This window comes from Micropterus dolomieu, linkage group LG04 (assembly GCF_021292245.1).
Source record: "Micropterus dolomieu isolate WLL.071019.BEF.003 ecotype Adirondacks linkage group LG04, ASM2129224v1, whole genome shotgun sequence".
Classification (NCBI taxonomy): Eukaryota; Metazoa; Chordata; class Actinopteri; order Centrarchiformes; family Centrarchidae; genus Micropterus; species Micropterus dolomieu.
This window is the reverse complement of record NC_060153.1, coordinates 8015081-8033434: the sequence shown is the minus strand read 5'-3', so window position 1 is coordinate 8033434 and position 18354 is coordinate 8015081. Positions and strand designations below refer to the sequence as shown.

The window sequence follows — 18354 nt, the reverse complement described above, 5'->3', positions numbered from 1 at the left end:
CCCCACGTGGGTCTTGATGATGCAGGAAGACAATCGCCAAAGCTGTCCAATCAACAAGTTACATGTAAGTCTGTGTAACGTCATGGTTACTTGTCTTGGTTCGTTTGTAAAAATGTGTGTGAACATGAACCGGACCGGAACTAAAATGCAACAGCGTATAATTTTTTTTCACTTTGTCCGGACCAAATGAACCAAGCTACCGGTGTGAAAGCACCCTACTTTCTGCCCAAAAGGTAAAAAAAATTTGCTGTCTGTATATGCTGATTACTCTCAAAATGTTTCCATTGTTTCCAGCTTGTGACAATCCAAATGCGTGAGTGTGTGTATGTATATTTTAAGTTGTGGTGTGTTTTGGTCTTGAGAGATAATTAGGCAGTGATGTGCACAAATCATGATGAACTCCTGCTGTCAGTGTTGCAGACACAAAAAAGCAACAGTCATATACACTTCAATGAAATTCCGATTCTGTGACAAGGATACCACAAAATAATCTTCTGCAGTCAGTTTGTCATGATGAAAAATTTTGAACTCTTTGAAACTTGCATTTAAAAGAAAGAGGGATGTTTGGTATGCAATCTAATTTTGCAAGTAATTGAAATTTGAAATTTATCTGTATTTCAGTAATAGTTTATCTTCATGTGTGTCCTCTACCATGAGGACCAGCACTAAAAATAACACTTTATCACATTGTACTTTAAAATAAATAAAACCATAACAAGTCAGAGCTTTGAAAGACTTTTTAATGACTTAGAAAAGTAGTCACACTCACCCATTCCTCCTCGTCGTACTCTTTATGGTGCGGTATGGACTCTTGGTGCTTCACAAGCCCACCTTCTCCTCTTGTCATGGTTTGCGATCCTTCCACATTATTACACACTGCTGTGCTCTCAGTGATTGACATAGCCGGACTGTGGCCTGGAAGTCCCTGGACTGGGCTCTGACTCTGTTCGCTACTCTGGTGGATGTAGCCTTGATGCACCGGGGTTTGCGTGTGGTTCTTGGAAACGTACCCAGGGCGCGCTGCGTGCAGTGCTAGTAGTGCACTCTTGACCAATTCATCCTTAAGTGTGTGAACAAATTGTTCTGTCTGTAGCAAAGAGAGAGAAAAGGAGATTGAAAAAAGTTATTGTGGGAAATGTGAGGGCTGAAAAAGCAAGAGACACAGAGTAAGTGAGAGATAGAGATCGTTACATTGGCGAGGTGAGCAGGTGGAAGTGACATTGGAAGTAGGTAACTATTTACAGAGGAAGTGAAAAAAAACAAGGAAAATGAAGACTGTGCTTCACCATAAAGTAGCTGCTCTTGATTACCACAGCACAGCCTGCTAGCAACAACAGCAACAAACAACAAACAATTCAATTTCTTCTCCTCTAGCCTGCTTCTCAGAGGAGCACACCTCCTTTGATCTCAAAATCACCAGCTACTGTAAGTTGATGATGATCTCGGCACCAAGGAGCCTCACACTCGCTGCCGCCACAGCGTAAAAAATGATAAGGGCTCTCAAGAGTAATTGAGTTAGCACTGCAATAAGCAATTTTATTACCACAGCAAAATGCAGCCTAACAAAACACGGGTCTCCATAAAAAAAAAACTGTGAAGTCATTATATACATATATTGGCCACACAAACACCCTGTTTCTGTTTCTAGGATGTGGACTGAATAGTGAGCTTGTTGAGACTGCCAGAAGTTGAGGAGACAGCTTAGTCAGCAAAGAAGCAGAGAACTGTGGAAAAGAACCCCGAGCTATTCCTGTCCCGATACTAGTGACGCTTTGTGTGGATGTCACAAGGAAGTGACTCTATACTTTTTTGGCTTGTGACCCTTTAAAATACAGCAATGTAGACTTGTGACAACCTTTTAACAGGCTGCATGTGCAAATGACCCGTAAGCAGTTTAACAAAGCAGTGATTTTCACTTCTCTGATTTTGTTATTTGCGCACTTCCCCTTTACTCACCCAAATATCCAGTAGCACAAGAAAACAGTATAAATTAAAAATGGTTAGTTTAGCAGAGTTGTTTTTAAATTCTCTCATATAATCATGTCTTGACACTTCAAGTTTATCTTGTAGTCCTTTGGTGGATTGTATCTTCAATGATGAAAATCACCATCAAAAGTTATTGTGCCACTGAAATTCTGTTCAAGTAAGGTTTTTTCTCTCATGTTTCTGCGCATTTATTCCTCTGTTGGTGAATTTCTACAATTTCTTCCTTTTCTAGTCTTCTCTTGTCTCTTATTATTCACCATTCTGACATCACCACATTCGATCTTTCATCTTTCTGCCTCTGTGTTTCTCGAGGCAAATGGGGACATCACGTTCTGGGATATTTCAGACAGGGTTGGAAATTGCAATTCACTGCTGATCAAACTGTTTTGTTTATTTCAAAGATTCGTAATCACTGAGTATGTACTTCACTTTACATCAGTACATCACTGTTTATCCAGTAATGCTGTGTTCAGTGTTCATCGTTCAGTGCTTATTATTGAGTTCAGTAGTAGGTTCAAACTGTTATGCTCAGTTCAGTACAAAACTAACTCAGCAGCCAAGTGTTTATGGTTTCTTGGTTGAGCTAGTGTTAATTTGAAGAGGTTGGGAAAAAATACGACAAACTCACAGCTACGCTGAAAATGGGTTTTCCACAATACTTCCCATTTATTGGTAATACATCAACCTTATCCAGCCCGGTTTTATGGCTACTGTTCTATCATACATGAGTAAAACAGAGTCTTACAAACTACACACTTGATTTGAGAAGCCTAACAAAAACAGGAGCTCAGCAACAGGCATCCATTCACAGCAGGCGTAACTTACCGCTCTACGAAATTGCGCTGCCTGATGACGCTTCTCACGTATCTAGGCAACACAGTATCTTAAAGGCGCACTTCACAATTTCGTCTGTTACATAATCTTGACATTTCTGTGTTTTTTTTATTCAGCTTTAACATTAACTAAGAAGTACTCACAGCTGCGCTGATGTTGGTGCTTTTAGTCACCACCAGTGAGGAGCTTCCCTGCCAAAAACTACTGCCTTAATCAGTGACAATGATGGTTCAGTATAGTCAGCCCAGTTTGAAGATTCAATTGCCATATTCATACCTGTACCATCACCCACCTGCTGGCTTTCCTCCACTACCACCAGTGTCTACACTCTGAAGATCTCCGACCTTCATATGGACCTGCACTTAATGAAGATGCTTCACATCAGTGGGGTCAATTGTCATACACATCCAATTCATCTCTCTTAGCTAAACTGTAGTTCCCAACACTGGCGTATTACTTCTGTTACTTTGGCCGCTTCACAAAGTCATTATAGCTTTTACTGAGAAGAATCTGCTTAGCCGCTTTAAGAGTGTTCCTCTCAGCTACAGTCGGTTTCAGTCATTAAGAAAAGACTGAGCCTGGTTTAACTGCTCTGCTCATGATTTAAAAAAATATATAAGGACTGTAAATGGCCCATTTGATGAATGTTTGAGCAGAGAAAGCAAATTATGACTGCGCTGAAAACACCACTGTATTTAATTCATATCCATTTTAATTGCCTTGCATGGCCCAAAATGAGTTCCATTACTGAAAGTCAATGATATGAGAGCGGAAATCTATGGATAAGACTACATGTGTAATTGCCTGAGAACAAGCATTTCTGCAGGAATACTATTTTGTGATGCACACAATTGTATACAAATAACTAAACAACATTTTAAAAGAAATGTCCAAATGAGCCATGCTTGATTCTGTAACCAAAACACTTAACGGGAACTGGACTTTTAAAATGTAAATTTATATTCAAATTGAACTCTGCTTATCTGACCTCAATGTTAATTTGCAATCTATGAGACCATGTATTATTCATTATCTTCCCTGCGATGAGTGAACAAAGCCACACACTGTATTTAGAACAGTCTGGATCATATTTGGGCAGGGTCACAGTTCCAGTGCTCATACAGTATCGTTTTATGCCGGTGAATTTATTTTTCCTATCAATGTAATCCACGCATTTTTGTTGAGGATATAAGACAATTGATTACATTACAAATCAAACATATCAATCAACAAACCAATCAGTCAATCAGATTCCTAAATATTCAGTCCCAGGACTTGTATCGTGTAAGTACAGGATCTACAGTACAGCAAAGTGCAAAATACATTTGTACTGCTGGATCCATATAGATATTGTGTTCAAAGTAAAATATCACAGGTGCACTCCTTTGGGCAAAGGAGAAAAGCACTGCATCTTCATTTTCTCACCAAAGCTAAACCATAGCAACTTTGCTCCTCCGTGTGCAAAAACTACTCCTAAGTCTAGCTCTTCCACACCTACCTGTTTTAGAGATCAGAAACGCTCAAAATCCCTGAGGAGAAATTCAGTTGCTAGTCTTTCTTCAATATATCTGCTGATATGATCTTGACTGAGCAGAAGTTCAAGTCAGAAAGTACCTCTGTGGACTCCAACTGAGAAAAAATAAGTTGCGTTTGATCTAAAAAAAAAAAGAAGAAGAAGAAGAAGAAGGAGAAAACTAGGAATCTATTCACCCCTGAATGGTTTCAAATGGTTTTACCCTGAAGGATGAGCGGAACTTGGCTGAGTTAAAAATAGAGCTTTTTCTCTCAATGTAACTTCACTTGAGAGGTGAAGGGAGGCTGAATGGATGGAGCTGGTCCGATTCCAACAGCACTTGGCTGTGAGGACACATACTCACTATTGCGTGTATGACCTCTATACACCATATAATTTAACATAATCATGCATAGACTATCCAACCCACAGCTCTTCCCAGGTAACTGTTACAGCGGAGACATATAACTTGTCCTAGGACACAGCTGGAGGGAGGGGAGATGCCGTGCAATTGCCTTTTCACTGTGATTATCATTAGAGTGAAATTATTATTATCATCATCAACAGAATCATCACTGTATATAGAGAAGCAACAGCGCATCTGCCGTGTCCAACGCTAATCAGAATGTGCCCGGGAAAAGTATTCTGGAGTGAAATATTGCATTAGGCCCCGAGTCAGGAGGTCTGAACCAAGAAGGAAAAAGTCAGAGGCAGTGAGTGCTTAATAAAAAAAGGTTCTTACACCCCCCTGATTTTCTCTGCAGGTGTCTCATCTTTCCCAGATTCTTGGAAGGTGTGACTCACTGTTTTTATTGAAGAAACTTCACACACGCTGCAGAGACGCACTCTCAAGTGCATCCACCTTATTTATATGTCTGTAAGAAGCATATCACATATCTCTCTGACCTTAAGTGTGAGTTTAAAGTGTGTATATCTCCCTTTTTTCCCACTTTAGTTTTGTTCCTTATGTGAAATGAGGGCCTAAAGATAAAGGGTGTTGCGGGCTGCAACTAATTATTTTCATTATCAATTATGCTGCCAATTCCTTTGTTGATTAATCAATTAATCAATTTGTCTACAATTCCCAAAATCATTTCCCACATCCAAATCTTATGTATTCAAACATCTTAATTTATTCAACCAATTTACAGGTCAGTGTACTTTTCACTGAGGACAAGCTTTAACACATACAGGAAATATTTGGCATATTTTTATTATTTTTATTTTAACGCATAGGTATTTGTGTGTCTGTAAAAAAAAAAAAAAAAAATCTGTATTCTGTGAAAGATGACCAGATGTGGAGGTGGAAATACTGATATAAAATCTGACATTGTTCATAATTGGAGGATGAGGAGCTTGAAGAGAGTGATGTCACTTGAACATCAGCTTTAACACACAGTTTCACACTTCCACTATCCTTAACCACACACACACATACACACACAAACACAGCTTGAGATATTAATCAGAGAGCAGCCCTGCTTGTGCTGACCAGGCCAGGGGTTTACTTGGCCAATATGTGTGTGTCTAATCAAGGATGAGAGGAAGTGGTGACACACCGAATGTACCAATTAAGCAGGCTGATTGGGCTCTATTCCACTGTGGCAAAAACAATCTCTCCCACAACAGATTGCAATCTGACAGCACCAGATGTAATTCATTAATTATACTGATAAAAATGCCTCAACTCCATAAACCTCCATGCTGCTATTCACTTTTGTTAGTTTGGCGTATTTATGATGAGTTATAGATTTTTCCTGAGGTTGTCTGTTTGGTTGTGTGTGTGCAGCTGTGTCGAAGCTACTGCTGGATTTAAAGTTTTTAAGACAATTTTGAGAATTTATACATTTTGCAGTTTTGTTTGTATTGAAACTAGCAGAGTAATATTACCAGTGCGGGTACTAAGCCACTCTTGTAGGAATATTCCTCTTAGAGAGAAAACATTTAGACTCTAAATCTGTGTCGCAATAGATCCCCCCAAATAGTCCTCAGGCTGCAACTCTACAAAGAAAACTATTGGTTATAGGCTTAGAAGCAGAACCCCTGAGCAAATAATTAAGTTGTTTTTTGGAAGTGTGAATGAACTTATCGCCACAGTTAAATCTAAAAGGCCTTTCAGTCTAAGCTATTACCTGACAACATTTGGTGATATGTCCAAGAATAAAAGAGGTGGCTTGAGAATTGCTGCAGCTTCAGGCCAAGAGGAATAAAGGAATAGTTTAGATAGAAGTGAGGGTGGGTTGAGGGTTTGGGGGGCTGCCTCACCTTGTCAGAAAGGTTCTTGAGTGCATCCCTCAGTCCAGAGGAAGAGTGCTCCTGGGCAGCCTGGAGGAGCTGGTCCGCTAAACTTGTGATGAGAGGCTGGAGGAGGCTCATGGTGCTGAGTACCTCCTGAGCTTTGGCTGTGTGCTCTGGAGAGTAGTAGATACACTGGAAGGCAGTGCTGAAGCTGTGTTGGAGGAAAAAACAATCAATTCAGATTTGACATATCTTGTCAGCTGCAGTTGCACGGTCAGGAACTGGATACAGTGCTGTTTCAGTTTTGACAATACATGTGAAAATGGCACTAATCTGATTTTACAACAATTAAATAAAAAACTGGGTCACAGTTGCTTGTAATGAAATTGTAACCACACTACACAGAGACTCATCCCATGTTTGTTTAGCTCAGTGCTGCTGGTTTTCTTAGTGTCCACTTGCCACCGGCGTCTGCCAAAACTAGCAGAGTGGGAAGAGACGATATTTGATATGAAACAAGCTACACTGCAGCATGCGCTGGCTGACCTGCTCCATTTGGCCGCAAGATCAATGGTGACACAAAAAATACAAACATACACAACCGATCACGAAAAGGTTTTCCGTTTTCCCTGTAAGGTGTGATTTAAGTAAAAGTTAATGTTTTTCTACACTTGATATGTTTTGTGGTTAGACCGTGCATCTCTAAACTAGACTGTTATTGTAATATAGCATTTTAAAATAGCATTATTAATGTTGAACACATTTTATTATTAAACAAGTATTTCTCTTGATGCCTTAGATTGCTGTGGAACATGTGATGCACCATGCTCTGTTGCTTTGTGCACTTAACTATAACAGCTTTAAACTCCACCTACAACTTGTACTAAAGCCTGGGCACCCGCTGTGAGTAACACGAATAACAGCAAGCACCTAATTGTATTTATACAATATTTCCCTTGCATCACAGGTATAAATCAGTCCCTAACTACACAGATATATTAAACACAGTATGGCTCTTGATCCTGGAAGGGGAGTGGGGAAAAAGTACAACTCTTTTTGTTATCCAACAACAGTAGAAAAGCTCCACAACTAACATTTTCTCATCTGATCAGTGATTTACAATGTCAAATGGCTATTGTGGTGAGGTCAAGTAATGACAAGCAGACAAATAATGAGTTTTTATTGACTATAAACATTATGTTATGGTGCACTAATTTTCTGAGCTCATTTCATTACGTGTTGCTACTTTTGCTGCCTTGAAAATGCAATGCTTTCCAGGTACTCAGCCTGAACTGTCAAACTGAACCTGAAGTCCAATGTCAACCCATTTTCACTTTATGAATAATTAATCCCTTCTTCATTTCTAGGGAGCTATTTAATCTCAGACAAAAACACCTTTTGTCAGTTCCTAGATTCAGGGCAAATCACTCCAATCAAACATTCTCCTCGGGTAAAGTTCCAGTGACTTTCAATGAGTTTCCGCTGACTTCCTTCCATCAGATGTAGCGTGGAGCGAGGCAGTCATTTGCAACCCTCCCAGCTAGTTTAGAGTCATCTCTGCAAGCCTCTATGTAGGCCAGACCCCAGAGCCAGATCCTAAGGCATAATTGACATAACAGTGAGAGAGCAAGAGAGCGAGGAAGGGAGGTGCACATACAAAGGGCTGGCATAATACAATATTCTCTGCAGCGCTCCTAATATTTTGCAGCGAGGGAAAGAAAGTGCTTCTTAAAAAGTCGCTCTGTGTGGAACAGCACTACCTGATGTATCAATAAGTGTGAAAATCTGAAGGCCTTAAGAAATTAGGCATACTATAGTAGATGCTAGCTACTAACTATGTCTTTGACTGGCTAACTTTAAAATCTTGGCCTTGTCATTACAGCTAATGAGCCCCCTGGAGAACTGCCACCCACAAGCTCAAAGCTAATCAAAGGAATCACTAAGTGCGAACGAGACACTGGGCAAACAGTGTGAAATACTTAACCACATAGAACACCACCATTTCTACTTGCAAAACATCTGTTCCCCACTTCCATGACCATACCTTCAAATGATAAGATTTCAGCCAGAGAAGGCCATAATTGAATAATCTACTGCAACAAAGTAAAGTCTGTAAAACCCTTTCATCCCTTGTGAGCTTACATACGCCATTACATTATGCAGAACTAAAGAGGAAAAATCCTGCAGGACTGCAACAATACAGATACTCCAGAAAAGATGCAAAGGAGAAAGTTGTTGGGAGAAGACAATTGCTTCAGCGACTCAGATTCAATAACAGCCCTGTTGACTCATAAGTACAAATCCAATCCCATTAGGGAGCCTATGCAGGCAATAATGAATGTTGGGACCTGCCACCTGATGCTAGAGGACAGAATTGATCCCCTCTAAGGCTGGCCAAGGCAAGGCATTTTAATTGCCTCATCAGCACTGCTGTCAGTCTGAACGGTTCTACCAAGATAGCAAACAATGCAAAGGTAAAACAGCATAAATCTGTGAATGCGAATTTGATGAAAGACCAAAGGGGATGTTGCACATGAGGATCTGATTGTCATTTCAAGCCTTGGGTAAGTTTTTTTTTATCCCTCATGTAGTTTAGAGGTGCTGTGTGCCAAGCTTTTAAAACATGGTGCCAATAAAACAGAGGGTGGAAATATAATGCAAAATATAATCCAATATAGCCCTGCAAAAAATACAACCTTTGTGGAGCTTATAATATTTGTCTTTTGTTGAATGTGTATCAGAGAGATAGGTAATGTCTGAGATCATAGTTTGTGGTGTCTTTGGAGTGCATGATATTTTAATAAAGAAATACAAGAGCAAGAAATCCGCCCACCTGTCTAGGTCTTACGTTGGCGGGACTTGGCCTCAAGCTGACTCACAGCACACCTGAACTCAATAAAGGCCTCCTTCTTCCCAAATCCTTTACTTTTGATTAAAGGATCCCCCAGAAGAACTTGTTATTTACTGTTTGTTTGATGGTAGACGTATGCCATTTTGAAATCTGGATGATTTGTTTTTTAAGTTAAACATTTTGTTCTTATGCAGTTGCCATTTGATCAGACCATTCTGAGTGTTTGATATTAATAGTATTCTTTTGCCTTGTAGCGCTGTATTATCTGAAATCACAAACAAAGTGAAAAAATCCTTTGAAAATTAAATCAAAGGTCAGAAGGCTGTTTGTACTTAAAGTATAAGTTTGCCATGCTGGAAATGTTTAGACCAGGCGCTGCTTTTATTTTGTAGAACCGCTTTAAACAGTGTATGAATGTTTACTGTAAAAGAAAAATCAAAAACTCTTGCATGTTAGAAAATCCCTACGTTGCATGCAGACTTATAGCATTATGAGCAGAGCTTTCTAATGTGCCCACAAATTGTATTTCAGTTAAATAATCTCAAATTGGAGCCATAATAGATGAAAGAGGCTTATTTGTGCAGACTCCATTACACAGTACACATAAATTATATATTAGGACTCATTATCTTAATAGTGGTCAGCATAGCCACATCAAACCACAGCCACCTGCCAAGGTGGAGTCAACAGCGCATTGGTGTGAATAGTGTGCCTGTGTCTTTAAAATCACACAAACCTCTTTTGTTCGTGTGTTACTTTGTTTGTCATCCTGTCATTAAAAAAAAAACATTTCCAGCAGACACAACTAATTGCAATGAATATAAGAACAGAATAGTATAACTCAAATTATGGCACTAATTCCAGGATGCATAGTCAAGTTTAATATTTGATTTTTACCAGCATATGTCAACCAAAACAGCTTGCATGCATGAAGGGCTTTGCTTTTAGCTTTTAACTCTCTATAAAGCCACCTGACAGTGGCAGGTTTGTTTTTCATTTGAAGACCTAAATTTGTGTGACACTTTTGACACTCTTTGTCAAAATTCAATTACATGTGCCAGAACTGCACATCTTCAAAATGTATGCTGCGTAGTGCACAGAGGAGACTCTGTCTTTCTCAAGACACATGCAGTAAAGGTTGATCTGTGGCTGTGATGGACAGCATGATGTGGACGTGTAGAGCAGAATCGTGACTGGTCATTTAAGTGTGCTGGTTAAATTTAAGAATTTGTCTTAAAACCTCCACAATTACTGTTTATCTGGCTCACATCCAGTTTCATTACAGTCATTCTTAGTTTACATAGACATGTAAAACCCTTAAAAGTAACGGTTTTGTTCCCTGTTTGTCAGCAGTGACATTATTAGTTTATGTAAGACAATTGAATGCAACAATTTCCGATGCCAAATAAAATTGTGCATTATCACAGAAAACAATGGAGCCAGCTGGATATTCTACATGTTCAGAAACAATAATTCAATTCATCAGGCCTTGGAGGGATTTTCGGTCTGAACTATATCTTTCTACCTCTTGTGAGAGCATATTGTTTCCTCTTAGGTGTAGCTCCTCCAGACGCCTTTACAAGACGTCAGTACGTCATTGTGGAGAGAGTTATGACTTTAGAAGGAATTGCTCCAGATCCCAACACACTCACTTACAATGTATGATAATGGATTGTTCTTAATCCCACCTCATTTCCAAGTGCACCCTGGGTGCGCCACGCGCCTCCAGCCATGAAAATACTGAAGGTGTGCTGCCACCTCCTCTGCACAATATGCACAGTACACTTGACTGTGCTTTTGACTTTGCCCTTTATCCTCTTATAATTCAACTGACCAACAGCACTGAATCTCCAGGAAAAAGGAGCCATCCACATGCTCACACATTTGTCGAGCAACGCCTGATCAGGTAAACTTGACTCTAGGAGGAGACGCCAGTCTACAGATTACTAAACCAGCAGTCTCCTTGGTTTTCCTAAATGATCAATAGGAATTGGTTATAATGGTAATGAGAGGGAGAAAACCACTGGGCCCAGCGGCCTAATTAAGCCAGCTTCTCCAGCGCATGGCTAATTAATAGTGGAGAGGAAATTAATGAAGAGCTTGTGGCCTGCTGCTGACAGCCAGCAGGAGTAAAATGCAGCTACGTCAGCAGAGAGCCCTGCAGCACTCCAGGTGACTGCCAAAGCCTCCTTTGTCATTTAGACAGCACGCTCTAATCACAGTTCGTACACCAGGCCTCTGCCACATGGCCACATGCTGTAACATCTGAACTCCAACCAGACTCTAAACTGCCACATTCAATCTGTTGTTGAATCCTCCACTGGGCACTGATCTTACATCAGTTACCAGAAAAAACGCCAAAGCATTCCTCAATGATTCACACAAACTAGAAACCCTGATCTGAGACCAGATAAAGCCTCAAGGCTACTGCCAGCGTCCCTCTCCATCACCCCAGAACCTGGAGCAGGTTAACTCCAGAGCAGGAAAAGAACTAACAAGCTGCTGTCCATCAGCATGGAGTCCCGGCCACTGCCAATGTCCTGTCTCACACACAGTAATCCATGGAGGAAGTTATTTTGTTGGACAACATGCTGTTAGTCACATTAAATCTGAACACCAGCCCCATGAGACTCTATTAAGTGTGTGCAATGTAGTTTCAACCACTCTCTCTGTCCCAGAAATGTGTCATTCGGAAGTTCTGCTTGGCAGTTCAGGAGGCACGGTGAAGTGACAGTGCTTTCTTCCTCCCAGTTACGATGGAACTGAATTCCAAGACATACTTAGAGAGGTGCTCTACTGCACAGCTAACCTTACAAATGGGAGTCACTGAACAACTGTATATCTCCTACTCTCATATTCATGTGCAATAAAACATACAGACACACACACACCATCAGTCCAGGTAGGAGAGAAGTGGCAATGTTTAAGTTCAATAAAAACCTGCCCCCCCCCCAAAAAAAAAGCGTGTTGCATCGTTATGCAGATTAGCTGAATAATTCAAAAGAGACTGTTAATGAAAGATTAGACCACCTCAGCAAATCCACAGCTCTGTCTACAGGGTTCAATTAAAAACGGATAAAAATCCAGTGACTTTTAAAACAGCCATTTAAGTGGGACTGCATGCATTAATGAAAGATAAATGCTCTTGCCCTGTGTGTACATGTGCAAGGTTTCTGGAGGAATACTAAGTGTAGCTATTGATTAAACTCTTTCCTGGCCCATCCTAAGAGACAAACTACATTGCATACTCTGGTCATTGCCAAGTTTGGCCAATGCAGGTTTTTAATGGATCTGGAAAGAACCACTCACTCCCTCTCTTCTAGTGTCCAAGGAACAAAGACGAATAGCTCTTTTATTGCCCTCCTGGTAACACCTCTGTGCTCAGGTTTTCCTTTTTTTCCCTTCCTCAGTCCTTTTCCATCTTCTCTTTGATGAATTAATACCACACTGAATAGCCAAGTCTCACATCTCACCAATTGTTCCCTTTTTAATCAAATGTGATTACAAAAAGCTGCTTCTAAAAAAGGCGAGGAGACATGCTGTGTGTGACTGTCTGTGTGTGCACTCACATGTGTATCTAGCTCTGTAGCTGCTCTGCTCAAATCGGCTGACATTCCATGCAGTTAAGTGACTCTCACCATGACCAGTGCACACGACTGCAGTAGTTCGCATTCACACACAACAACAACAAAAAACTCATTGAGTCCTTCTAGGCTAAATATTTGATCCACTGTTTCATTGATAATAAAATTAAATAAAATAAGTTGCTAATTTAGAGTAAACACGTACCTTTATTACAATGGCCACTGGAAACACTCTATTCACTTTTTTCCTATTTCTGACGATGACTGACAAACGACTGCATTCCAGGTCAAACATGGATATGGCTCAGCGCAGGCCGTAGTCAGTTAGCCAGGCGGAAAATTGGAAAATTTAAGCTACAGTGAATCATTAGCTAAGTCAAACATGAAACAAAAAGCTCTGTCTCCCTGGAGAATTCTTTCCAAAGTCTAATCTCTCATTCAAAGAAAATGATTTCACTCCAGTGGCTTCTCGAAAATATGCTAACCTTATCATAGTTCATGCTAGTAGATAAAACTGACCATCTGCAAATTCACTTGTGCACTTTAGCGTAAAGTAGTCCTTTCTTTATTTTTTATTATCAGCACAGGCACCCAACTATTTTCCCATCAACTTATCCATTTTATACCCACACCTCACCCCTCTTCATTTTGCCTCTCTTCCCCTCTTTCTTGAGCTGCAAACTCTGTAACTAATTGGATCTGGCATGGTCTGTAATGACTTTGCACTCTATGGGGAGCTTTGGGAAAAATCACCCTTCATTTCTTCTGGCATCACTCAAGTGACCACATACTGAACTTGTGCGACATGTACCTCCATCTTGCATCCAAACAGCAAAGACAGCTAAATTTACAGGATACTGCTGATCACAGGTTTGAGGAAATCATATGGATATGTTGCCCCAGAATGTCAGTGTTTGTGCGAATGGATTTATTTTTGTATCTGTGTGTGTATAATACAATCACAGTCAACCTGAGTGTTTATGCAGCTAGCGGTTTTGGTCAGTAAAGGTAATACACAAGACATATTTTTTTTGCCATCAAGCAATCAAGCAGAGAGCTGGTTCACAGTCACAGACTAATCTTAATGTAACTCAATCTGAGAGACTCCCTGTGTGTCAGTGAGAACAACACAGTTTTTCAGGTCAAGGACTCACTCCATGTGAAATATTTAGCAGTAATAATGATGAATTATAGCAGTGCATACTGTAGACTCATCTGGTATTATTAAATATATTGATTATGAATTGCTGTTCAACTGTACTCTACATATCTCATATTTTTTGTAGTAACAATATTAGCAACACAAATTGCATCAGATGAGAAATTTCATCATTCTTTGCAAAGAAACTTGGTCGCTTTTAATTCAAGTGCATTTTAGGAGTGAGCTCCAGCTGGCAGATGAGAAGTGGCTCCTCAGTTAACATACAACTACAGGAGGGAGAAAAAATGCTTGCCAGGGAAAGTAACCAGTAAAGAGAAATTTCTGACTCAACAAACCTTTTCCATCATGCCCGTTGCCTCCAGTCAAATTGAGCTGTCAGAGGCAGTGGAGCTCTAGTCTAAATCCAGCATTGCTTGGCTGTAAGTAACTGAATGGGGCTTGCAAAATCAAGTCCATAGGGCAGGGACAAATTTGTCTGTCACTATCAATTATGATAATATAATTTTGTCAATACAAGCCTGTTTCCACCTCAGCATGTGTCCTGTACTGAATCACTCATGCTCCCTCTAAGCACCATGGTGTTTGCAAGCCGTTTTCTTTCCTACCTCTTTTTCTCTGCTTCATATCTGCTAAGGAGACGCTGCAGACCACCACACTTGAAGCCCTGGAAGTGGGCTGCAGGGGCACCGACAGTCACAATGTCATAGAATGCATCTGTAAAAACAAAAAATACAGTTTTAAATAGTGAGATGTATACTACAGCATCTCTGAAACATCAGCACTAAAGGACCTTGAGGTGAAAAGAAAGAGATTCAAATAAATCAATTATCCCTCTCAGAGTGTTTTTCCAATTTAAAATGTACTTCAACTGAATTTTGATTTGGAATTCTGCATAATATCATCTACAAAAATACCTCTGGTAAGTCTTATATCAACAGGTACCTGACATGAGGATTAATTCAGTATTTCTGAATATTCCACGCAGCTGTTTCAGGGCTTTAGTTCACATCAAAATGTCAATGTTTTATGGTGAGGATCCTGCAGGGTGTAACCTTTTGTGTCACAGTTCTTATTTGTAAGCCCACAGATACACTATATTTATGCACACAAAGGAGGCATGACATTATTTTACACTCTGCCAGTATATTTATTTTAGGCATACATGTTTCTGGTTGATTTGTTGTGTCTATATTGCTCTATTACTAGTCATCTCTCTCCAACTATCCTTTGTCGTTTTGTCTTATTGTAGCGTTGGTCTCATATTGAAACAGAAGGACGGCCAATGTCATAGCGTTTCATTCCAATTTGCACGCTGCTGTCAAAAGTAAATAAACACTTCACAGACGGCTAGGCATACACAGAGGTGCATACAACAGGCCTAGTTTTGAATGAGTAATGGATGAGGCTGACAATTAAATCAGAAAAACGGGGAGGAGGGAGATGGGGTGGAAGGGGGTTTATGGGGGTGAATATTTTGGTGTGGTTCAGCGGCAGGTCAGTTAATGAACACTCCCGGGAAAGCAACAGCGCACAGCTCCGACCATCGGAAAACACTGCTTGAAAAATGGTTGAAAATAGAAATTAATGACACAACACAGCTCCAAGTCGCCACAGAGATGTGAATGACAGTGGGCCAACAGCCCTCGGTCCCCTAACAACACCACAATAGACCAATAGTGGTTTGATGTGGGAGCTTCGCTACTACCCACTGCTTCTTCCATTAATTATCCTTGTGCCTGGCCATGAGGCTCCCTGACCACCACACGTCTGGCCCCTGGAGTTTTCAGATGTCCAAGTTCCCTTAATTGGTTCTCCCAATGCAGGAGTACACTGAAATACAATGGTGAGTTTCAGAACATCAAGCACAATGACCAATTTGTGCTTGATTTGCCTGCTCTTCCTCTCACACCATCCTTTTCGCAATAAATCAACAACAGAACAGGCTATTTAAGTAGTGTGAGGACAGTTGCTTTTTAAAAGAGAAAATTGATCATGGCAGTCAGGATGAATGTTATACTGTAATTCATACTTAACCCATTCCACAATCTTGTTTAACAATGACAAAACATCATTTTATTTGACCAAAATGAGTGCTGAACAATGCTTTCAGTTCAGCTTTCCCAAATTGAGCTTTTTAGGCTGGAAATGTTTTGTTGTTGTCATTTTGGAGACAGAAGACAGCCATTCCCAGCAAAACAAATGAATACAGTTTTGAGCTAGAAGAGCCCCCCCCCAATTTCCTTTTCTTGCTGGATGACAAATAGACAAAATGAAAATGAATGGGTTAGTGTCGTTGAGTGGATTGCATAGCCAAGCTCAATGGAATGCATCACTTCAGAAAATCAAATGGAACAATAGAGAAATTGACTACGGTTGGAAACTCAGACTCAGCTCCATTACGGAGCAGGTTCCAGTGTTTCTTGTGCCTGACTGATTGCAATCATTTATTCCATGTGCTTTCCTTTTTCAATCGAACAAAATGTGCAATGTAATAGTAATTCACTATCAAACAAGGTAATTACAGTAAATTAAAAGTTGAAGGGAGCCTGACATTCAGACTGAATGGCCATTTTGTAGCAACCTTGGTTTTCAGTGTGGGGAGGCTTTCATTTTTGCCAAACCAACGTCAGATGGCTTTGTTCAGTCAATTCTAAAGCTGCATTAGCTGGCTTCATAGTAACTTTTATAATATTGAAGATACACAGTCAGTTGCCAGTTTAGTAAGTACACCCAGCTAAAATTTTGAACACTGTTTTAGAGAGGTGTTGATTCACTTGTTATGTATTGTAAATTATGTAAATGGGGCGGATGAAATAATATGAAAACCTTGCAGGGCTGTTGTATTAGACTGCATAAGATCATTTAGGTATACATAATAAACTGGCAACTGAGTGTATGTTGTTTATGACAACACAGTTCCATCACTAAATTAGCAAAGATACAGGCTTGGACATGTGGTGCAGGAGCAAAACATTTGTCAGGAACTCTGGTTATTCCAAAGAACATAATATGCAGTGTTTGCAAATGTGAGGCCAGTGAGGGATCATGTCCTTTTTACTGCAGACAAGACTCATACCGGTTGGTCATGGCATCTACACAGAGGGGATAGGATCTGGGGGTCTAAACATCTGTTCGTTGCACCTGTTCCATCATCTTACCAATACTAGACAGTGTCAGGTTTTGTGATTGCCATGACAAACACAATTTCATGAGTGCCAGTGTTGCCATTGTCATTTTTTCATATAGCTCATATCAAAAACATCTGGGAACCACTTGTTAAATTGTCAAAAGTGCATTTCATTTGTGTGCATGTGTTTATTATTATTTTTTGTATACATTTTTGTCTTTACTGGATAAATCACAGTTAAGATAGAGACAGGTAAGAAGGGCACACAGAGATAAAAGTGTAAATGACATGCAAACTGTCAAATGGGGACAGTGTGCTTATACGCAATGTGTGTCTCTACCATTATGCCACCTACATGCCCCCGTGTGTTTCTACTTTTCTACTGTTAGTAAGATGTTTGTTTAAAAATCTTCTTTTCATGTCTTTCTGCCACAGCACTACCTTTAAACACCCTGCACCAATAATTTTGATTGACTTCTTAATTAACATCATTAAGCCAATGGGAGCTGAGGCCCCATCCACACTACTCCGTTTTAGTTTACCAACGGAGAATTAAAACGAATACGATCTCTGTCCACACCAGCGTTTCCGCTGCGTTTTGGAGTTGATCTCCGTCTACATTAAAACGACTGAAAACGCACAGCTAGGACCCATTCAGGTACACTGGGCATGCGCGTGCCAGTGTAAACATGAAGCAGATGGTCTATTCCATAGTTACAGAAGATTTGGCGAAAGAATAAATAAATACAGACTAAGCATCAGACCATTTTCTTTTGTTGCATGGATCAATAACGAGCTGGGACCATTACTGAATGTAACACGGGAGTGTGGCGTCAGAAAACAGACTGGGAGTTGTTGCAAAGTAAACGGCTACATTCACAGTACAAGTGTAGGCAGATGAGTGTTATTTGCATGGTACAGAATATTTTAATAAAAATATGATGTCAAAAACCCGGTCAGCAGCATCGTGTTTCTGCTTTGCAAGACCCAATCAGAGAGCCTAAAGTCCTCCGTTTTGGCCCATCTTCACTAAAATGCCCTCCAGAGTTTTGAAACGCA

General features: G+C 40.1%; 1 protein-coding gene across 4 annotated transcripts in view; it reads right to left on the bottom strand.

The window, feature by feature from the left end:
* Positions 1–18354, bottom strand: part of inpp4b (inositol polyphosphate-4-phosphatase type II B) — a 135083-nt gene that overhangs the window by 27101 nt on the left and 89628 nt on the right. For all 4 annotated transcript variants that reach the window (XM_046047798.1, XM_046047797.1, XM_046047800.1 and 1 more), the window contains 3 exons: positions 14774–14882; positions 6599–6782; positions 770–1087 (listed from right to left, as the gene is read on the bottom strand). In XM_046047798.1, coding sequence (XP_045903754.1) covers positions 770–1087; positions 6599–6782; positions 14774–14882 — 611 coding nt within the window. The remainder of the gene's footprint in view (positions 1–769; positions 1088–6598; positions 6783–14773; positions 14883–18354) is intronic.